A 23,985-nucleotide genomic window follows, 5' to 3' on the forward strand; every position below is an offset into this window, starting at 1 on the left:
TCAGGAGTGGGAATGTTTGCTGATGATTGCACAATGTTCAGCAACATTCATGACTCCTCATATAGTGAAGCGGTCCATGTCTATATGCAGCAAGACCTGGATAACATTCAGGCCTGGGCTGATAAGTGCCAAGTACCATTCACGCCACACAAGTGCCAGGCAATGACCATCTCCAACAAGAGTGAATCCAGGCACTTCCCCTTAACTTTCAATGTCATTACCATCACTGAATCCCCCACTATCAACATTCTGGGGGTTACCATTGGTCAGAAACTTAACAGGACAGCCACATAAATACTGTGACTACAAGAGCAGGTCAGAGGCTGAGGATTCTGTGGTGAGTAACTCACCTCCTGACTTCCCAAAGCCTATCCACCATCTATAAGGAACAAGTCAGGGGTGTATCTGGGTGATTGGTATCTGTGCCAATTGTCTGAATGATTGGAGTTCCAGCAACACTTAAGGAGCTCAACACCCTCTGGGATAAAGCAGCTCACTTAATTGGCACCACCATCCACCACCTTAAACAATCACTCCTTCCATCACTAATGCACAGTGGCAATAAGGTGTACTATATACAAGATGCACTGCAGCAATTCAACAAGGCTCCTTCGACAGCTCCTTCCAAACCTCTGATCTCTATTATCTAGCAGGACAAAAGCAACAAGTGCATGGGAACACCACCACCTGTGAATTCTCTTCCATGCCACACACCATCCAGGTTTGGAACTATATCGCTGTTCTTTCATTGTCATTATCAATATCCTGGTTCTGCTTCTGCTTTAATTGTGTTGGCATCACAGACTAATATCCTTATTCCGCCAACATTCCCTACCTAACAGCACTACGGATGTACCTATACTACACAACATGGACTACAGCGGTTCAAGAAGACAACTTACCACCGCCTTCTCAAGGGCAATTAGGCAGGGGCATCAAAGATGTCCTAGCCACAGATGCCCCCACATCGTGTGAAAGAATAAAAAAAACTTTGCATCTGTCTGCGCAGTAGAAGACACACAAACATTCTGGAAATAATGGGGAACCAAGGATCTAGCAGGAATGAGGAACTTAAAGAGATCAGTATAAGTAATGAAATGATACTGAAGAAATTAATGGGACTAAGTGGCGACAAATCCACTGGACCTGTGGATCTGCAACTCAGAGTTTTAAAAGAGATACTTGCAGAGGTAGTAGATATATTGCTTTTGCTCTTTCAGAATTCCTTAGATTCTAAAACAGTTCCCAAGGATGAGAAGATAGAAAACATAGTGCTGCTATTTAAGAAAGGAGGAAGACAGAAAACAACAACTTATATTTGTATAGTGCCTATAACATTATGAAATGTCCCAATGCACTCCACAGGAGCATTATAAAACAAAGTATGACATAGAGCGACATAAGGAAATATTAGGTCAGATGACCAAAAGCTTGGTCAAATAGATAGATTTTAAGGAGTGGCTTAAAGGAGAAAAGTGTGGTAGGAGGAGATACAAAGATCAGTGTGGAGAAATTATAATTGAGAATGCACAAGAAGCCAGAATTAGGGGACTGCAGATATTGCAGTGGGTTATGGAGCTTACAGTGATAGAAAGGGCAAGGCCATAGAGGGATTCAAAAACAAAGATGAGAATTTAAAGATTATGACGTTGCTTGACCTGGAGCCAACATAAATCAGCGAGGACAGGGTGATAAGCAACAGGACTTGCTGCAAGTTAAGACATGATCAACAGAGTTTTAAATAACCTTAAGTTCACAGGAAGTCGAATATGGCAGATCAGCCAGGAGTGGGTTGGAATATTCGAAGGTATGAATACAGGTTTCACCAGATGAGCTGAGATAGATGTGAAGTTGGATGATATTACAAAGGTGGGCACATAGTGATGGCACAAATAAGGGCCTGAATTTTACCTTTGGCAGGTATGCATGATCAGCAGACCCAGGAGCAGCCAGGAAACAGGCCCCAACCGCAATCGGCACCTGGCCACGATTTCATGCTGGCTGGCCAATTAACAGCCCGCCAGTGCGAAACACACGCTGAAGAGCTCAACACTGCCGGGGTGGGGGTGGGAAGACGGTGGGTGATGACGTTCCCGCGGGCGTGGATGAGCACTAACAGAAAGCTCCCTGAAGGCAGACAACTGCCTCAGGGAGCTGCAGACCTGAAGATGCTAAAATAAAAGATTTAAAAATTTGCAAAAAACATCCATGCTTCACAATCACTCACCTGAAAATATGGTTGATAAAAATGCTGTCCACAGGTATTTATTTTTATTTTATTTCATAACGGAAATTTCATCCCACCCTTGGATGAGGTTTGATGAAAAATGTAAAGGCCGCCTAACTGATTCACCCATCTGCCAACCATAAGGTTGGGTGGGCCACGAAAAATTAATTACGCTCTTAATTGTCAGCTGGCACACTTCCAACTTTTGCATGCACCCACTGAGCAAAATATCACGGGAGTGCAAAATATTGTGCATGATTTTATGCCCGATTGGGTCGGGCACATGCCTGCCCTTGGGACGTAAAATTCAGTCAGGACAGAAGCTCATTTCAGGATCAAATATCAGAAACATTGCAAAACACCTGATTGTGAGTCCGCAAGATGGGTGAGCAAAGCATTAGAAAGAGCATCTGTACTTACTCATAAAATAGGCTACAGCCAACAATCGGAGCAGAAAGCAGTGCTGCAGTTTAAAGAAAACCCTGCAGAATCGCGATCGTGGGGATCCCACCAAAACTCAAAAAGAGCGTGAAACCCAGCAGAGAAAAGCCAACAGCTGCAGCGACAGAATTTTTAAAAAATAGATGACTGCTCTTAAAGCAGCAATGCATTTAAAAGGATAAATACATGTATAATGGCTGTGGACAGAAAATCAAAAGAGACCCCCAGAGAGAGGACAAATCTGCGGTAAGACAAACACCTAAACTCGTCATTACCTGGAACGTCTATCAGAAGTGCAGTCCTCTTGCAGTCATTCATGATGACGCAGTTCAGTCGTGTCGATCCATTCGACCCCATTTCAGATGACTGGTCTCAGTATGTCAAACGCCTAAGGTTCTTTTTTACCGCTAACGACATTGCGTTGGAGGAGAAGAAGAGGGTGATTCTTTTATCCCCATACAGAAGCAAACATATGGGCTGATCTGCAGCCTTATGTCACCTAGCACCCCAGACTCAAAGGCCAGGATTTTCCCCTTGGCGATTTGGGAGCGGGGCCCACTCGCCGAGGGGAAAATGACACGGGATGATATCGGGACAGGTGGACAGCAAAATCAGCTGTCCGCCCACCCATCTGTCAATGGCCAATTAAGGCCACTGACAGGCTCATTAAGATAGTTAAATGCCCTGCCCGGCCAATCTTAAGGCTGGCGGGAAGGCCAGGAGCCCCAGCGGCCTGTAGATTATTAATGAAACTTCATCCACTGGCAGGATGAAGTTTCATTACGGTTTTGTAAAAACTTAATAAATTTTATGAGTTTGTTATCAACATGTCCCATCTCGTGTGACATTGTCACATGAGGGGGACATGTTAATAATTTTAAAATGTCTCTATTTTTTGACTTTACTTACCTTTCACTAAGCTCCCTGAGACAGGACTTTGCCTCAGAGAGCAATGTGCTCTTTTGTGCGCATGCGCAAAACAGCGCATTTTGACAGTTGGGGATTCCCTCTCCCCGGAACAGGAAGCTCATTGTGCTTGCTGTCAGTCAGGCCACTGGGTGGGCCTTAATTGGTCCGCCCACTCAAAATGGCGGCGGGCCCTGTTTCAGCGGCGGGGTTTGGCTGCCCACCTGCTGCCGAGGTGATGGGGCCTGTCCACCAGCCAAAGGCTAAATTCAGCCCAAAGACTTCTGACGAGATAATAAAAATTGTATAGAGCCATCTGAGATCAAAGCCCTCAGTTACTATGCAGCGTTTCAGGTTCAATTCAAGGGATAGGTTTCCAGAGGAGACAATAGCTGACTATTTGGCCATTTTAATGGCATTAATTGAGCATTGCGAATTTGGAATGTCCATTAGTGATATTTTGAGAGACTGGCTGATAGGTGGGATTGGAGATGACACTATACAAAGGTGTTAGCTAGCCGAACCTAATCCAGACTTCAATGAGGCATTAGAATTAGCTACTGCAATGGAGAGTGCTGTTAGAAATTCCAAAGTTATAAAAGATACACAAAATGGCGTCATCCATCTGGTCAAGCGGGACAATCCAGCAACAAAATGCACAAAAACTTCGGGTTCCACGGAAAGGCAGGAAACACTCTCTAGCTCCAGACCATTGAGAAACAAAGATACTGCCGTGAAAACCCACAAAACAAATGAGAGAAATACATCCAGGCCTCCAGTGAGCGAATGACAACTCAAACAAGTTGAGTGCTTTTTCTGCCACTGCTATGGCCACATAAGGTGGCACTGCAGAGAAAGTCTAAAACAACACTATAAAGGCAGAAGGAAAAATCGTGAAATATGCCTCATGGAAGAGCCAGGAGAAATAGAATCAGACATCCATTCGTTATATAACCTCAAAGTGGGTAGAACTGAGCCAATCCAAGTAGCCATAATGATCAACGGACAGCCCATTAAGATGTAAGTTGATACGGGAGTGTCGATGTCCGTCAATGGAGACCATACATTTAAGTATCTGAGTAAAGGAACCCATCCTTTGAAGTTAGTAGTTTCAGACACAAAGCTGAGAACATATACCTGCGAAGAAATAAATGTGAAAGAGGTATGTCACGTCAAGGTGCAGTATAAGGAACAGCCTGTAAAATTACCCCTATGTGTAATGTCAGGCAGGGGACGGAGTCTTCTCGGAAGTAACTGGCTGGGAGAGATAATCTTGAGGGCCCGCTAAGTTCCCAATTTGAAACCAGAAGAGTTGCTGCAAGAAAATATGAGTACACAAGCACCCAACAGGAGAAGTCTATAGAAGCTGGGACCGAGTTCAAGCTGAAGTCAGCATCCTTCGGCAGGAAATGCAAATTCTATTAAAGGACTTTTGTGTGATACAAAATTCAATCAGCTCCCAATTTGTGCCACAAAAAGATATGAAGAAGAAAAGAAAGAGATAAGTCTGTCTCTGGCTGAGATAATGAACGAATTAGCTGAGAAGGGGCAATGCTATGTGATTCTCCAGGAAACTATTAATGAAAATAGGAAAGATTTGGAAGAGCTGAAGCAGCAGCTGTGCAAAAGCCTTTAAGTTTTAAAGCTTGAAGGCCCTGAATTCTCAGAAGAGCTGTCAGAAAAACCACCTACTGAGCTCATTCATGTTCTGCTCACCCTCAGTCTAGACTAGCCAACAGCAAAATTAAAAATGAAGACAGAGATAGGGGTCAGTGCTATCAAGAAAAGGACATGCAGGAAGAAAAAGAGAAATTATTGACAGTCCTCGGAAAGAAAAACAATTTTTTTCCCTTTTCCTCTTTCTCCTCACACATCGCTGTATTGCATTGTGCTTGTACAGTAGGAAAAATACTAGATCTGTTATTAAGAAAATTAGATTCTTTTTAAAGGATGTGGTAAAATGAGGTACCCTGCCCCTTTAAGAGAATGAAAGTGCACTGATCATGTGACAGCACTGATGACTCACTGTACAGAGCAGGCAACTGGGATCTGTAACTCTTTTGAGTTTAGATGTTTCTATCTGTTCCTATTCAGATGAAGTTACATTGTTTCATAGCTTGCCATTGTGAGATTTAAACTCTTGATCTTGGGGTTACAAGCCCAGTACCATGACCACTTGGCTATTAAAGCCAAGCCCTGGGATCTGTAAGTCCAGTTCTGGAGGTTTCTAAGTGAGCATGTACAATCTGGTGCTCTGCCCTATGTCTCAATAAACCATCACTGTTTATTCTTACATCAGTCTCTCCTCATTATTAATTGCAAGCAGCAATTGATGAGAACATAGGAAGGCATGCTGTTAGAGCTCGGTTGGCCAACGAACTCCATTTATCTAAGACATAAAAAGGAATGTGCCTGATATTCAGGGACTACATTAACAGTTACTTGGACAAGTGTGGATTAATTAAGAAAAGCCAGCACAGATTTGTTAAAGTCAAATTGCAATCAACTAACTTGATTGACCCATGCAGGAGATTTCTGGGCACATCTAGAGAAGTACTTTAAAAATAAAAAAATCATTAAGGCAAGAACATGTTCAAGGACTTTGCAAAGGAAGGTAGGTTAGAGATGGGGCAGTGGTTTGAAAAGACAGGAGTTGAAGATGTTTTTTTTTATGAGAGGGTAAATGACAGCTGTTTTGAAAGCAGGAAGAACAGTGCCTGAGGAGAAGAAACCATTTGCAAGTCAACAAGCTAACAGTGGATTTAGGGGAGAAGAAAGGTCAACTATGTGCCAGATAAATGCAATAAATCTGTTCAGAATATGTATAATGTATTTGCACTATGACAGGCTTGTCCTTTCAAACTAAACAAAATAAATATGTAGGGATCTGGTGTGGCACATGTGATAAAGAAAAACAAGCAGTTGAAGCAATTGTGCATGCAGTGTTGTCAGGTCTGCTCAAATTTGATATGTACGAATAGACAATAATGGCTGCAAATGTATTGACATACAGATGATGTCAAACGAACAGATTAAACATTTCTTTATGTTTTAGTAATTTCCTCAAGCATCGAGAGCAAATTTGTCGGCATCAATTCCTTAAAGAGCACAGGAGGGTTTTGCATACAAGTAAAGCATTTGCAATCTCATGCATCCCTCCACTTGAAAGAGAAATTTAAGTTGTGTAAAATATATCTAATCTAATAAACCTAGCTTTGTGGAGAAACAAAATTTTTGTACAGCATATTGCAAAATACATTCCTTCAAGTTCAGCCAATTGTGGCTTTACTTGTACTATTCTAAGCATTGTAACAAGCATGTGCAATATTTTCATTTAGCAGAAAGTTCCTTTAGTAATTAGCCTAATTAGATTAAGCAAGCTAAGATTAATTATATATATCCTGTTTTCCCCTTTGATAACAATCAGAATTTCCACATTTTCCAAAAATGGGATTTGTTGTGAACATTATTCATTGTTTCCTCCTATGTTCCTATGTTACAAAAAATAAATGTGGGAAAATATTACAATTGATGCTGAAGTTACTCAGAGAATACTGACTTAACAAATGTTCTGTAGTTTATCCAATGATATCGTGGGTTAATTGAATCATCTGATATGGTAATGAACTACACCAATAAGATCCTATGTTAAATTGCTTGTTTGTGATTGATCTCCACACAAGTAGCAATACAATTAGTCTTGCTTGGCCTAAATAGCCAAGTGGTTATGGTACTGGGTTTGTAACCCCAAAATCAAGAGTTCAAATCTCACAATGGGAAACAATGTAACTTCATCTGAATAGGAACAGATGGAAACATGTTTGTACTCAAAAGAGTTACACACGCTTCCTGGACATATGGGACAGGTATTTTAACAGCTGACCTGAATTAGGGGCTGTGCCTGATTTATCCCAATTTTGTTGATTTGATTTTCATTTAAAAGATTATCAGGAGTTCAAATCTCACAATGGCAAACTATGAAACAATGTAACTTCATCTGAAACAGATGGAAACGGGTTTGTACTCGAAAGAGTTACAATTAGTCTTAACCTTCCCATAATAGAGAAGGAAGAAAATGTTAGCAGTGGTTCCTTCTCTTAATGGCTATACTGTGATGTCTCCGGGCAGTGTTGTGCACATGGAGATCGGGTGATGACAAGGTGAAATTCAGTTGTGATGCCCCTAAGGTGCAACTGCATACCAATAATATGTGTTTAAGCTCACAAATGAAGAATAACAAAAGACCAGAGATCTGTCGGCACCTATGGAATTTTAACTCAGGAGAAAGGATTGGAAAAAAGTGGTTTATAGTTCTAAAGTGTTCTAATTCCATTAAATGATAATTTCATATTGGAAGTATATAGACAATAAATCATGCAGATACTAGAATGAACCATATGGAACATGGGGCACAATTTCCTTCTGGGAACCAGCATGAATATTTGAAAAGGGAAAGGTAAGGCAGCCAGAAAGCAGGTGGCTGAGCAAGAGAGATAGATGAGTAGCCGGTGGCTTGTCCCTTGCCAGAAATATCTGTTTGTTCCAGAAATTGCCCTGAAGGTTTAAAAGAAGATGATGATAGGTGGTCGGATGGCCCATGATCAGACATGTGATGCACGAAACAGTGTCAGGCCAGTGCTGGTTTCATCTAGGGTTTCACCATGAAAAATTTAGTTAAGAAGCTGGAAATTAACAAACAAAAAGAAAGTAGGAGAGAAGATATACTCATAATTACCTCCTTCTGCAAGTTGAAACAAACATTCATGTGTGTTGCACTAAACTGCAGTATTGTATATAATATGCTAATTCTCTGGCCTCACTGGAACTATGATATAATGCTGCTGCAGCAACAGTCTCTGTGCAGCATCTCCCTGATCATATGGCCTGATATTTGGAGGCAGAAATCAAAATATTTCTGATTTAGGGAAATAAATCAGGTGTTGCTGGTTTTGGAGGGTCAGGTGCAAGTCTAAAAATTCTAGTAGCTTGAAAAGCACCTCCAAAGGCATCTCCATTTGCAGACCTTCACAAGGGTGGAAGTGTAAAGAATTAAGAAATGATAGGCAAAAATACCAAAGTACATGCCCAAAGCCAACTCTGTTTAGTTGCTGGGCTAACTATTTGGTACATTTATTATGACCAGTTGAGAAGGAGTGAACTAGCTTCCCTCCACTCAACCTTCTCGGTTGCTCACAACAAAGGTTTAAGTTTCTTTTTCACAAGGATTTGCCTTTTCCATATCAGAATGTATTAAACTATTTATGTAATGAGCAATAAAGAGCCAATCAAACAAGGTTTTCTTGAGTTAAAGAAAGAAATATATTAACCACTAAACCAGAGGGATAAAAGAATTTAAAGCAATCTATCTAAATGATGAGAGATTGCAGAGCTCTGAGATTCAGAGGGATCTGGGTGTCCCAGTGCATGAAACACAAAAGAAACACAGGTACAGCAGGTAATTAGGAAAGCTAATAGAATGTTATTATTTATTGTGAGGAGAATTGATTACAAAAATAGGGAGTTTATGCTTCAGTTGTACAGGGCATTTGGAGTATTGTGTACAGTACTGGTCTCCTTACTTAAAGAAAGATGTAAATGTGTTAGAAGCAGTTCAGAGAAAATTTACTAGACTAATATCAGGAATGTGCAGGTTGGCTTATGAGGAAAGGCTGGACAGGTTAGGCTTGTGTCCACTGGAATTTAGAAGAGTAAGAAGCAACTTAATTGAAACCTTTAAGCTCCTGAGGGGTCTTGACAGGGGGGTGTGGAGAGGATGTTTTCTCTTGTGGGAGAATCTAGAACTAGGGGTCACTGTTTTAAAAATAAGGGGTTGCTCATTTAAGGCATAGATGAGGAGACATTTTTTCTCTCAGAGGGTTGTGTGCCTTTGGAACTCTCTTCCTCAAAAGGTGGTCGAAGCAGAGTTTTTGAATATTTTTAAGGCAGAGCTAGGTAGATTCTTGATTAACAAGAGGGTGAAAGGTTATCAGGGGTTGGCAGGAATGTGGGGCTTAGGTTACATTGAGATCAGCCATGATCTTATTGAATGGTAGCGCAGGCTCGAAGGACCGTGTGGCCTACTCCTGCTCCTAATTCTTAAGTTCATATGCTCATATCTAGAAATAAGGGAAGCTGGAGTCCAACAAAAAAACTAAAAGAATGTACGATAAAAGCACAATACAGCAGATGCTGGAAATCTGAAATAAAAACAGAAAATGCTGGAAATACTCAGGTCTGGCAGCTTTGAAGAAGAGTCATACGGACTTGAAACGTTAATTGTTTCTTCCTCCACAGATGCTGCCCGACCAACTGAGTTTTTCCAGCATTTTCTGTTTTTATTATAAAAGAATATACAGTTAAGTGTCATTTGCTTGTGCTTAAGGCATAGATTGCAAAATGTTGCAGCTGATTTGGTTTCTTGGATGTGGTCAGATGTAGAAGATGTTGCAATTATTATGAGATCTCGGTTTGCTGATAGGTTTCTGATAGTTGACTTCTCTAACCAGATGACACACACTTTTTCCAAAAGAGAGAAGGCAAGGGAACAGCTTTTCAGCCTGTTTCCTCTGCTAAAAACGTTCTTGACACCGCTGGTGTCACTTGCAATCTCTCTGCAGTGGTTGTAGCCTGGCCTATTATACTTCACCCATTATGTATTTCCAAGGGGTTTTGGGTGGGTCTGTCTATGGCAGCCATTGTTTCAATATCCAGCACTTTGCATTTTCATTCTCTTCCTTAGATAGCGATGAGTTTCGATGGGTCTCCAAATGCTTGTTTGTTTTCATCTTCACCTTGGAAAATGGCCTTGCATTTCTCAGTAGTTTGTCCTGTCTCATTTCAAATAGCAAAATTTCCAGTCAGTTGGAAGTTGAAAAATCATATTTTCAGAAATAAATATTAATATAATAATATAATTATAATATTAATGCCAAATATCCTTGACATAGAGGGGAACTTGCAGGAGATACTGTTCCCATGATCTTGTTGCTCGTCATCTTTGATGATACAGGATGCCGAGCTAGGAAGTGCAGTTGAAGTAGAGATGAACATCATCCCATAGATCATATGTACTGCAGGTGCGTTGCAACAACGGTGGAAGAGTTAGATACTGAGTTTGGCACAGAAAGGGACTCATCAAGCGGACTGCTTTGCTCAGGGATATTGTTGAGCTTTGTGAGTTTTGTTAAAGACGTACTCTCTATATGAGTAATTGTATTCCAACACACCTCTCAACTGAGTCTTACTGGTGCTGGAAATGCTTTTGAGAGGTCAGGAGTGAGCCACTCCTGAGTACTCAGTCTGTTCTCCCTTTTGTAGATGTCTTGTTGATATGGCTGGCCTAGTTAAGCTTCTGGCCAATGGATCCCCCCATGGCTTTGATGGTGTGGTTGGTCTTTCTTTTGTTGGAGATGATCCTTGTTTGGCACTTAGCTGGCATGAATACTATCTGCCACTTGTTCAGCCGATGAATGCTACACAGGTCCTGCTGTATCCTAACAAGGGCTGAGTCATTATCAAAGACGTTATGACCAGAGCTGATGCCTTGAAATAAACCATCAGTGAACAGCCCTGTTCTGACCTTATGGTAGAGGTAATAGCATTGATGAAAAAGCTAAAGATATTTGAGTCAATGGCAGTGCTCTGAGAAACTCCTAGATCAATGTTCTGCTGCTATGTTTGGCCTCCAACATAAGCTTTGAAAAGGTCTTCAAATAGTTTATGATGACAGGAACCTCAAGATGAGGCCAAGTAACACTGTCCACTTGGCACTTAGGGATTATACTTGTCTCTTGCAATTACATGCTGGGCTCCACCATAGTGGAAGATTCATGAAACTTTCTTCTCCCATTAATCAGTAGCCTGATTATTAACTGCCATTCTCAACTGCATGTGCTTATTCTGTAGAGCTATTCCGTCATATGCCAATTGTGAAATCACTCAGCAATGTCTTCTATATGCTGCTGCATCTGTGTTTGGAATGCACACAGTCTTATAACTGTAACTAGGTTGATGCCTTATTCTAAAGTATACTTGATGCCAATAAAAATAGAAAGTGCTGGAAAAACTCAGATCTGCAAAGAGAGAAACAGAGTTAACGTTTTGAGTTGAACATATTTCTTTTGAAAATGATAATTGTTTCTCTCACCATAATGCTGCCAAATCTGCTGGGCCTTTCTAGCATTTTCTTTTTATTTTCAGCAAGTGCAGTATTTTGCTTCTGTTGTACCTGATGCTTTCTGAGTATAGCCCTCCATAGACCCCAATAAGCACAACTCTCTTGATTTGATGGTGTTAGAGCAGTGATGGATTTAAAACCATAAGATTACAGATTATAGTGGTATATAATTCTGCTGCTACTGATGGTCCTTATGAACCCAGTCTCAGCAAGGCCTTTGGTGTGGTGAGGACTAGGGATTGAGGGATATTTAAATGAAAACTAACTTTAATTAAATTTTTCTTTTGATACTTTTCCCACATTGCAGTGGTTTTTAGTGGTCCAGTTTCCTCAGCTGTTTTTGTGGTTTAACCTTTGATACTTATTGACTTCTGAAAATTGCAGGAAGAATATAGGTCTCCCATGATTGGCTTAGGCATTTTATTGCAGTTAATTAGTTTGAAAAACTTCAATTTCTTAAACAAAAATGTTTATCATACAACAGTAGCAGAACCGTTTGTGACAAATTTCTAAATCTATGGAAACATATAGGCCTGAAAATCAATTTGTGGGTGGGGGAATACCTAGTGTAAATATAAGTGACAAAATGTATGTGTCCACTGCATCTACACTTACATCCCAAGGCACTTCGCAAATAGATATAATGAAAATAGGTACTGAACCAGGAAGGGACAGTATGAGAAGGATAATGGAAGGGTAGGATTAAGACATATGTTTAATGATGTTTTTAAAGGTGGAGAGAGAGTTGAGGTTTACAGAAGCTCAAAATGAGAAGGACTCAGGCAGCTGAATGCTCAGCCGTCAATATAGTATTGAAGGAAAGAGCAATGCACAGAAGTCCAGGATCAGCGGAATGAAATGGGATAAAAGGTTGGAGAAGACTGCAGAGTTATGGTGGTGCAAAAGTGTGGAAGAATTTATAGATGATTTATAACAATTTTGACTTGAATATGTTCAGAAATGGATCCAGTGTTGATCAGTGAGGAAAGGATTAGTGCAGAATAGGATACATGCAGCAGGATTTTGGATATTGGAGTTTTTGGAGGATGGAGGCCTGCAAAAGGAGTGTTCAAGTAGTTGCGCATAAGTAATAAAGGAATGTACAAGGTGGAGGAGCTGAAGCATAGACAGAGGCAGGCAAGGCTGCAGAGGTGGAGGGTAGTAGTCTTGGCGATGCATAGGTTGAGAGATTTAAAACTCAACTCAGTGGCAAAGAGAGCAGCAAAATTGCAAGTAACCTGGTTCAGCTTGAGTTTGAGTCTAGGCAGGGGAATGTGATTTGTGGCAAGGGAACAGAGCTTGTGAATATGGTTGAATATGGTGTCATCAATATTCCTGATAATAACAAAAGGAAACTATGCTCATCCAGCACTTGATGTTGGCAAATAGTCTGACTGCACTGAGATATCTGAAGGGTCAGGAAAATGGTAGCAAAGGCTGTGTATTATTATAGTGCATATACAGCTGTATGCTTGGCCTAAATAGCTAAGTGGTTATGGTACTGGGTTTGCAACCCCAAAATCAACAGTTCAAATCTCACAATGGCAAACTATGAAACAGTGTAACTTCATCTGAATAAGAACAGATGGAAATGTGTTTGTACTCGAAAGAATTACAGTTGTACATGAGCAATGTGCACCCCATGTTAATTTTAAACTATCCAGTTGATTTTTGCCAAGTAGTGTTAAATTTATAACTGGTCCTCAGACCACAAAAGAGAAGTCTGGATTATGTTTTTAAATAAAGGAAACTATTAATTTAAGACTCTTATCTAAAGCATGCATACAGACATGTAAGTTTAATTTATAACATGTAGATAGAAATTACCTTTATGTGATATAATATCCAATTCAAACAAGGCTCATGGTCTTTTCCTTAAATTTAGACTTGGGTATGTTTATTAGGAATTTTTCAATACATCTTGCAGCACCTGTCACTCAACAAAACGCTTGTAATCAATACGTATGTTTCATCTTACCCTGTGAATAATCTTTCTCAGCATCTTTGAACTGCTTTAGAGTGGCGTAGAGGTTTGCTCTGTTGAAGTATATATGAGCTGAATAAGGACTAAGGTTAATAGCTTCTTGAAAGTCCTCCAATGCCTCTTTAGCATGCTGAAGCAGAACACGGCAAATGGCTCGATTCAACAAAGCAGACTCATCTCCTGGTTGCAGATCAATTGCCTTGGTGTAGTAGTCATGAGCCTGGGAAATAATTGCATTGAGACAATTAAAAATGATAACATTTCATTGGTGGATTACCTTTCCAATTAGCACATGTTTTACACATTTGCCATCATTAATCATGTTTCAGATAGTTAAACAATAAGACACTGGTTTTGACAAAGGACAAAACTGTAAGTTGCACATCCCTTCATAGTTGTAAGAAAATAAAGCTGCCATTAAATTAAATACCATTGAACTTTGATAATGAAATTTCTAATTATTTCTGATTACATGCCTATCCAAATATGCCAGAATCTTTTATTAATTTGACATGTTAACTTGATATTGAGCCCAGAGATAAAAACAAAAAAACTGCGGATGCTGGAAATCCAAAACAAAAACAGAATTACCTGGAAAAACTCAGCAGGTCTGGCAGCATCGGCGGAGAAGAAAGGAATTGACGTTTCAAGTCCTCATGACCCTTCGACCGAACTGAGTGAATCCAAGAAAGGGGTGAAATATAAGCTGGTTTAAGCTGTGTGTGTGTGTGTGTGTGTGTGTGTGGGGGGGGGGGGGCGTTGTTGGAGGGGAGAGAAGTGGAGGGGGGGGTGTGGTTGTAGGGACAAACAAGCAGTGATAGAAGCAGATCATCAAAAGATGTCACAGCCAACAGAACAAAAGAACACATAGGTGTTAAAGTTGGTAATATTATCTAAAAGAATGTGCTAATTAAGAATGGATGGTAGGGCACTCAAGGTATAGCTCTAGTGGGGGTGGGGGGAGCATAAAAGATTTAAAAATATTTAAAAATAATGGAAATAGGTGGGAAAAGAAAAATCTATATAATTTATTGGAAAAAACAAAAGGAAGGGGGAAGAAACAGAAAGGGGGTAGGTATGGAGGAGGGTGTTCAAGACCTAAAGTTGTTGAGTTCAATATTCAGTCCGGAAGGCTGTAAAGTGCCTAGTCGGAAGATGAGGTGTTGTTCCTCCAGTTTGCATTGGGCTTCACTGGAACAACGCAGCAAGCCAAGGACAGACATGTGGGCAAGAGAGCAGGGTGGAGTGTTAAAATGACAAGCAACAGGGAGGTTTGGGTCATTCTTGCGGACAGACTGCAGGTATTCTGCAAAGCGGTCGCCCGGTTTACGTTTGGTCTCTCCAATGTAGAGGAGACCACATTGGGAACAACGAATGCAGTAGACTAAGTTGGGGGAAATGCAAGTAAAATGCTGCTCACTTGAAAGGAGTGTTTGGGCCCTTGGACAGTGAGGAGAGAGGAAGTGAAGGGGCAGGTGTTACATCTTTTGCGTGGGTATGGGGTGGTGCCATAGGAGGGGGGTGAGGAGTAGGGGCTGATGGAGGAGTGGACCAGGGTGTCGCGGAGGGAACGATCCCTACGGAATGCCGATGGGGGGGTGAAGGGAAGATGTGTTTGGTGGTGGCATCATGCTGGAGTTGGTGGAAATGGCGGAGGATGATCCTTTGAATGCGGAGGCTGGTGGGGTGATAAGTGAGGACAAGGGGGACCCTATCATGTTTCTGGGAGGGGGGAGAAGGTGTGAGGGCGGATGTGCGGGAGATGGGCTGGACACGGTTGAGGGCCCTGCCAACGACTGTGGGTGGAAAACCTCGGTTAAGGAAGAAGGAGGACATGTCAGAGGAACTGTTTTTGAAGGTAGCATCATCGGAACAGATGCGACGGAGGCGAAGGAACTGAGAGAATGGGATGGAGTCCTTACAGGAAGCGGGGTGTGAGGAGCTGTAGTTGAAGTAGCTGTGGGAGTCGGTAGGTTTGTAATGGATATTGGTGGACAGTCTATCACCAGAGATTGAGACAGAGAGGTCAAGGAAGGGAAGGGAAGTGTCAGAGATGTACCACGTGAAAATGATGGAGGGGTGGAGATTGGAAGCAAAATTAATAAATTTTTCCAAGTCCCGACGAGAGCTTGAAGCAGCACCGAAGTAATCATCGATGTACCGGAGAAAGAGTTGTGGAAGGGGGCCGGAGTAGGACTGGAACAAGGAATGTTCCACATACCCCATAAAGAGACAGGCATAGCTGGGGCCCATGCGGGTACCCATAGCCACACCTTTTATTTGGAGGAAGTGAAAGGAGTTGAAGGAGAAATTGTTCAGTGTGAGAACAAGTTCAGCCAGACGGAGGACAGTAGTGGTGGATGGGGATTGTTCGGGCCTCTGTTCGAGGAAGAAGCTAAGGGCCCTCAGACCATCCTGGTGGGGGATGGAGGTGTAGAGGGATTGGACGTCCATGGTGAAGAGGAAGCGATTGGGGCCAGGGAACTGGAAATTGTTGATGTGACATAAGGTGTCAGAGGAATCACGGATGTAGGTGGGAAGGGACTGGACAAGGGGAGAGAGAAGGGAGTCAAGATAACGAGAAATGAGTTCTGTGGGGCAGGAGCAAGCTGAGACGATCGGTCCACCAGGACAGTTCTGTTTGTGGATTTTGGGTAGGAGGTAGAAGCGCGCCGTCCGAGGTTGGGTGACTATCAGGTTGGAAGCTGTGGGAGGAAGATCCCCAGAGGAGATGAGGTCAGTGACAGTCGTGGAAACAATGGCTTGATGTTCAGTGGTGGGGTCATGGTCCAGGGAGAGGTAGGAGGAAGTGTCTGTGAGTTGACGCTCAGCCTCCGCAAGGTAGAGGTCAGTGCGCCAGACAAAACAGCACCACCCTTGTCAGCGGATTTGATGACAATGTCAGGGTTGGACCTGAGAGAATGGAGTGCAGTAAGTTCAGAGAGAGAGAGATTAGAATGGGTGAGAGGAGCAGAGAAATTGAGACGACTAATGTCGCGCTGACAGTTCTCAATGAAAAGATCAAGAGAAGGTAAGAATCCAGAGGGAGGGGTCCAGGTGGAGGGAGAATATTGGAGGTGGGTGAAAGGATCCGTTGAACAGGTAGAGGACTCCTGCCCAAAGAAGTGAGCCCGGAGACGAAGACGGTGGAAGAAGAGTTCAGCATCATGCCGAGCCCGAAATTCATTGAGGTTAGTGAGTAAGGGTATGAAACTAAGTCCTTTGCTGAGCACTGAACATTCAGCATCGGAGAGGGGAAGGTCAGGAGGTATAGTGAATACACGGCTGGGGCTGGGATTGGAAGATGGGGTGGGGACGGAGGGACAGGCAGGGGTGGAGGGTCCTAGATGGGTGTTGGTGTCGATCAGTTGTTGGAGCTTGCGTTCCTTAGCACTTGAGAGAAAGAGAAAAAGTTTCTTGTTGAGGCATCGGATGAGACGAAGAATAAAATGAAACTAGGGGCACGCGCAGCTTTGAAAAAGGGTACAGCGGTGCTGCTGGAGGGAGAGGTCGAGTGTGTTCATATGGCGGCACATGGCACTGAGTGTGGATCTCAGAATGTGACGGGAACAGCAGTCCGAGAAACGTTTTATGTCCCAGAGATACCTGTAATCCTGGGTGGGTTCGAAACATGAGGGGTGGATTTTCAGTTGAAATCCACGTGGGGTAAGTCGGAGACAGAGACGGTCACTGAGAAAGGAGATATGGATGTGAAAGTGGGTTTTAGTAAACACCTTGTCAAACACCAGGAGAGAAATGGAAAGCAATGAAGGTGAGCAAGGCAACAGAGAGATACGGAAATCTTGTCGCAGAGACGAACAGAACTTCTTCAAGGAGGTCGGCATTTCTTGAAGAGCAGTGGCAGTCAATTAAACACAGAGATAAAAACAAAAAAACTGCGGATGCTGGAAATCCAAAACTAAAACAGAATTACCTGGAAAAAATCAGCAGGTCTGGCAGCATCGGCGCAAGGGTGGTGCTGTTGTTGTCTGGTGCACTGACCTCTACCTCGTGAAGGCTGAGCGTCAACTCGCAGACACTTCCTCCTACCTCTCCCTGGACCATGACCCCACCACTGAACATCAAGCCATTGTTTCCACGACTGTGGAATGTGGAACATTCCTTGTTCCAGTCCTACTCCGGCCCCCTTCCACAACTCTTTCTCCGGTACATCGATGATTACTTCGGTGCTGCTACATGCTCTCGTCGGGACTTGGAAAAAATTATTAATTTTGCTTCCAATCTCCACCTCTCCATCATTTTCACATGGTACATCTCTGACACTTCCCTTCCCTTCCTTGACCTCTCTGTCTCAATCTCTGGTGATAGACTGTCCACCAATATCCATTACAAACCTACCGACTCCCACAGCTACCTCGGCTACAGCTCCTCACACCCCGCTTCCTGTAAGGACTCCATCCCATTCTCTCAGTTCCTTCGCCTCCGTCGCATCTGTTCCGATGATGCTACCTTCAAAAACAGTTCCTCTGACATGTCCTCCTTCTTCCTTAACCAAGGTTTTCCACCCACAGTCGTTGGCAGGGCCCTCAACCGTGTCCAGCCCATCTCCCGCACATCCGCCCTCACGCCTTCTCCTCCCTCCCAGAAACATGATAGGGTCCCTCTTGTCCTCACTTATCACCCCACCAGCCTCCGCATTCAAAGGATCATCCTCCGCCATTTCCACCAACTCCAGCATGATGCCACCACCAAACACATCTTCCCTTCACCTCCCCCTATCGGCATTCCGTAGGGATCGTTCCCTCCGGGACACCCTGGTCCACTCCTCCATCACCCCCTACTCCTCAACCCCCTCCTATGGCACCACCCCATGCCCACGCAAAAGATGTAACACCTGCCCCTTCACTTCCTCTCTACTCACCGTCCAAGGGCCCAAACACTCCTTTCAAGTGAAGCAGCATTTCACTTGCATTTCCCCCAACTTAGTCTACTGCATTCGTTGCTCCCAATGTGGTCTCCTCTACATTGGAGAGACCAAACGTAAACTGGGCGACCGCTTTGCAGAACACCTGCAAGAATGACCCAAACCTCCCTGTCGCTTGCCATTTTAACACTCCACCCTGCTCTCTTGCCCACATGTCTGTCCTTGGCTTGCTGCATTGTTCCAGTGAAGCCCAACGCAAACTGGAGGAACAACACCTCATCTTCCGACTAGGCACTTTACAGCCTACCGGACTGAATATTGAATTCAACAACTTTAGATCTTGAGCTCCCTCCTCCATCCCCACCCCCTTTCTGTTTCTTCCCCCTTCCTTTTGTTTTGTCCAATAAATTATATAGATTTTTCTTTTCCCACCTATCTCCATTATTTTTAAATATTTTTAAATCTTTTATGCTCCCCCACCCCCACTAGAGCTATACCTTGAGTGCCCTACCATCCATTCTTAATTAGCACATTCGTTTAGACAATGTCACCAACTTTAACACCTATGTGTTCTTTTGTTCTGTTGTCTGTGACATCTTTTGATGATCTGCTTCTATCACTGCTTGTTTGTCCCTACAACCACACCAACCCCCTCCACTTCTCTCCCCCCACCCAAACCACCCCACCACCTCCCCCCCACCCCCCCAACACACACACACACACCTTAAACCAGCTTATATTTCACCCCTTTCTTGGATTCACTCAGTTCGGTCGAAGGGTCATGAGGACTCGAAACGTCAACTCTTTCCTTCTCCGCCGATGCTGCCAGACCTGCTGAGTTTTTCCAGGTAATTCTGTTTTTGACATTGAGCCTAGTTTGCTTTAGATGCAGATCAGCTAAAAATGAAACATTCCACAGGAGGAAAGAGTGCTGATCGGTTGACAAGTCAACTCTAATTGGCCATGGGGGATGCAACAGGGAGCAATACCGGTTCCCAAGCTCCCGAACAATTCAAAAAGGACACAAGGCTTCAACATATTATTTTTCTTTGCAGAGAACAGGTCCCTGTGTATAAATGTATGTCGCTTCTAACAAGCATAAACAAGTTTGATTGATCATCATAAATTGGTTGTTGGTGTAGCTATTAATGCACTCAGGATTGTTGCAAGTGCTGCCCAATCGCGGAATCACATCTAATGGTAGATGTTTTGTTTTGGGCTTTGCAAATGCAGACTGGTTGAGTACCATCTGTATTTTATCTATTATGAACAACTGAAGAAACATGGGACATAATTTTACATTCGGCATGTGGGCATGCGCCCGACACACTGGAACATAAAATGATGCGTGATAACGTCGGGCGTGCGTCCTGATATCGTCGTGAACTCGTGGTGCGGAACCCATTGCAGGCGGCGAGAGACTCCGCGTCTGTCCCTGCCTACTCCTGCCGAGCCCGCCTGACAACTGGAAAATCCTGGCTATGGTGTTTTAATTCAATAAGCCAATTGCTGAGACTATGTTCCTGGCATCACACCAGCACTGAAATTCATGCATGATGCTGCTGAATTGTGTGGTAGGCAGAACGTCTTTTTGGACATCCTATTCGTGGAAAATGCCATTCAGGTAGCCACTGCATAGTAGCAGCATGAAACTACTTGCTTAACTTGTTGTTCAAATTTTTGAGATTCTTTGTTTTTTCCAGGGTAATTTTCAGGTCCGAAAGTCTTTGTCCCATTTGCAAGTCTGTGAGCTACACAGTGAACAGTGATCTGATCAAGATAGCCATTGACCCACAGTATCAAGCTTGAAAGGTGAACAAATGGTTGGTGCCCTATTTACAAGATTGCTGATAAGGCCAATCTTATGACCTACACAAATCCCAATGTATACATTCATTGGTGTTGGACAGTAGTGGAGGACCCATTAGTGGATTTCTCAACTAGCATGTCAAGGAAAAGGAGTGTGTTTTATTGCTCCATCTCAAAAGGGAATTTGAGTGCAGGATGGAGTGTAGTAAGATGTGTAAGGTAATCCTTACATGCAGCTGCAGATTCAAAGATCGTGAACAGATGATCTACATATCGGAAATATGTACGAGGTAGGAGGTTAGGGCTCATCCCATTAAAAATATGTTTTTCGTGGAAACTGACAAAAATGTTGGTGAGCACGGGACCTAAAGGGGTCCCAGGCTACACCATCTGTTTGGGCATAAATAGTATCATTAAAACTTAACTTGGCTGCGCGAATTCCTAAGTTCATAAGTTTAACAAATACAGATTCAGAAAATGTTGGTGCTTCTAAATTACCATGGTATAACAACATGGTGCAAATGCCGATGGCTTCCTTCAGCAGCTTCATAAATAAGTTCAGAATGTCGAAGAAATTCATAGACAAGATGTTGCTATCTATAGGTAGGTCACTTATAGTCGTCATGAAGGTGAAAGAATCCTTCACTGTGTATGTGGAAAGCTCACAAAGAACTAGAAGTAGTAATTCACTCAACCATTTGTGCCAATTTTTGGCACAAAACTGGTCATTGATAAAATAGGGCATTTTTGAAAAACAGGTTAAGCAAGCAGTTTTATGCTGCTACTATGTAGTGGCTATGTGAGTAGTATTTTCCACTAACAGGATGCTGATGTTAGTTCAGAAAGACATTCTCCCTGATGCACAAATAAACAATGATGTGTATGAATTTCAGTGCCGGTGTGATGCCAGGTATATAGGCTGTAAGTCCCAACAATTGGCTGATTGAATCAAACAGTATGTTCCTTCAGTTGTTCATAATAGGCAGAGTACAGATCATATTCAACCAGCTTGTGTTTGCAAAACCTAAAATAAAATGTCTACTGTTAGATGTAATTCCATGATTGGGTTGCATTTGCTGAGTAATCCTAAATATGCTAACAGCTACACTAGTAAGCAATTTTACATAATCAGTCAAGCTTGTAACAAGGCTCATTTACACTTGCTAGTAGAAACATACATTCATATGCATATGTTCAAGCCCTGCATCTATTTTTTGAATTATCCAGGAGCTTGGGAGCCTATAGTTCCCCTTGCTTTCTCCATGGCAAAACCTTTGCCAATCAGTGTTGATTTGCCAACCAACAAGTGCCCTTTTCTCCTGTAGTATAAATTGTTGCGAACATTTCAAATTTAGTATTCTTGCATTTGTCCTGATGAGTGAGAGGTGAAAAGCTTTGGCATGTTTGTTTTCAGCAATATTCAATTGCTGTGCTACCAAGCGACTGTTTGAAACATCCTACTTCATTTGCTTTGTGGAGCCCTCAGGAGCAAATGTCTATGTCAGGTGAGTTAGTAGAAGGGCACCAGGGTACACTTTCACTGTTTCAGTGGTAAACTAGTAAAGCAAATTTTGCATTAGACAATTTTTCTGTTCCTGTTGTAATTTTTTCTTTTCATGTTGAGCTGGAGCACTTCTGCTCCATTGTCAATGTTTCTGATTCCCCAGTCAAGTGTGTTACAGGTCAAGCTCCCCTTTAACATTGTCAAGATAAGAAGCACAGCTTATACTGGAAATTTGGGTGATTCCAACCAATGCTCCCTAGCTACAAGCAAGCCCAAGGGCCAGGACAAACCTATTTTTGTCAGGGGTCAAAGGTTAGGCTCATAATTCGTTCCCTTCAGTGCACAACATAGTACACCTCAAAAAGGCACTGACTTGAGTTCTACACAATAAACTGTCTGAACTGGAACGTTAGTTTAATCAAAATGAAATCAAGTGCAAGCAATGCAACAACATTTCTGTGGTAATATAAATTACCTCATTCCTTCTCAATGCTTTTCAACCAAGCAAAAAGGCTTTTTAAACATCGTAGCTTTGAAGTCAGCATTGACAGAAAATACTGAAAACATTCCAATGTCCCAAGATTTTTTCAATATAAAGATTCAATCTCAGTATGCTGTTGGTGCCCAGGGCCTGAATTTTTAGAATGGTGGGGGCTTGCCTCCTGCCACCCACAGCCCTGCTGACTCTGGCTGCAAATTTACACTCCAATGAGTATTGATTGGTAATAGGTGGGACTTCTGCCCTTTACTCAGGAGGATGTCCCGCCTTGGAGAACTGCCGGCCAATCTGATTGACCAGAAGATCTCCAGTTCCTGCAGCAACAGGCTACAATGGACAGAGGAGGAACTTCACAAAGAGGCCTGAGATCAATTCCAGAAACTGGAGTGATAGGTGTCAGGGGTCCCAGAGCAGGGAGGGTAAGGAAGGCCTGGGGCGTTGTGAGGGGGTGGGGTTATCAGGGTCTTAGGGAGAGGCCAGGAGAGAGGAGAGGAAAGTTCGGAGGTCACCGGGCCTTAAGGGGGTAGGGGGCTTCTGATGGAGTCACCCCCTTGCCCCCCCACTTCTCACTCGAGGTCCAAGTTTATTTATTTGCAACCTTCCCCCATGGATGTGCAGTGGTCCCACTAGCCTAAAAATTGAAGCTGAGTGGGAAACGACCCCTTAAGTGGCCATTAATTGGGGCAAGGGCATGCTTCCCATCTGAGGCCTTGCCCATCCCAGCGTAAAATCGAGGTCTCACAGCCATAATTCATTCCTGCCCACTTTCTGACTCACATAGTGCTTCCCTCTGCCTGTACGTTTATGGCTGTGATCCCTCTGCTACCATACTTTTCAGCCTAAGTACTTCCCTATCGTTTGCCTCATGCAAATACCCAAACACACACCACAGATAGATTTTAACTTTTGAAATTTACTGATTCCACTTTGCGCCTGTTTGTATCTTGTTAGTGCCAATTACATTAAATTAAAATCAATTCTGATTTTTCTGCATAGAAGCCATTCCTCACACCAACCTGCACCATATCTCTAATGTTCTATTAACTCTATGTCCCCTACTGGATCTTCCCATTTGCCTTATTTTCCTTTATCAGATCTGCTCCTGCTCACTCTCCTAGCAAGAGTGCTTCAGAAGACTACTGTCTGGTTGCATTATCATCACCTTTTGCATTACTGAAACAAAGTCATATAGTATAATAGTTTCATTAACATTAAGGTGGTTGCAAGAGTTCTTCTCTAATATCAGTTTTTCCTAACTTTTATTCTCAGTACTGATTTTTTACTACAATTATTTTATTCATATGTATACCACTGGTATCTACCATCTATCCCTCACCCCTCCTAATTCTCATCTACATGCTGGACCTCAGGTGAGGTGAGAGTGACTGCCCTTGACATCAAGGCAGCATTTGACCGAATGTGGCATCAAGGAGCCCTAGCAAAACTGGAGTCAATGGAAATCATGGGTAAAACCCTCCACTGGTTGGTGTCATACCTAACACAAAGGAGGTAACACAAAGAAGATGATTGTGGTTGTTGGAGGTCAATCATCTC

At 42.8% G+C, this 23,985-nt stretch overlaps 1 protein-coding gene across 1 annotated transcript in view; it reads right to left on the reverse strand.

Moving 5' to 3' along the window:
* ttc6 (tetratricopeptide repeat domain 6) overlaps positions 1-23,985 on the reverse strand; it is a 213,144-nt gene that overhangs the window by 16,769 nt on the left and 172,390 nt on the right. The window contains exon 21 of the mRNA XM_041214176.1: positions 13,729-13,954. Coding sequence (XP_041070110.1) covers positions 13,729-13,954 — 226 coding nt within the window. The remainder of the gene's footprint in view (positions 1-13,728; positions 13,955-23,985) is intronic.

This window comes from Carcharodon carcharias, chromosome 20 (genome assembly GCF_017639515.1).
Source record: "Carcharodon carcharias isolate sCarCar2 chromosome 20, sCarCar2.pri, whole genome shotgun sequence".
NCBI classification, from domain to species: domain Eukaryota; kingdom Metazoa; phylum Chordata; class Chondrichthyes; order Lamniformes; family Lamnidae; genus Carcharodon; species Carcharodon carcharias.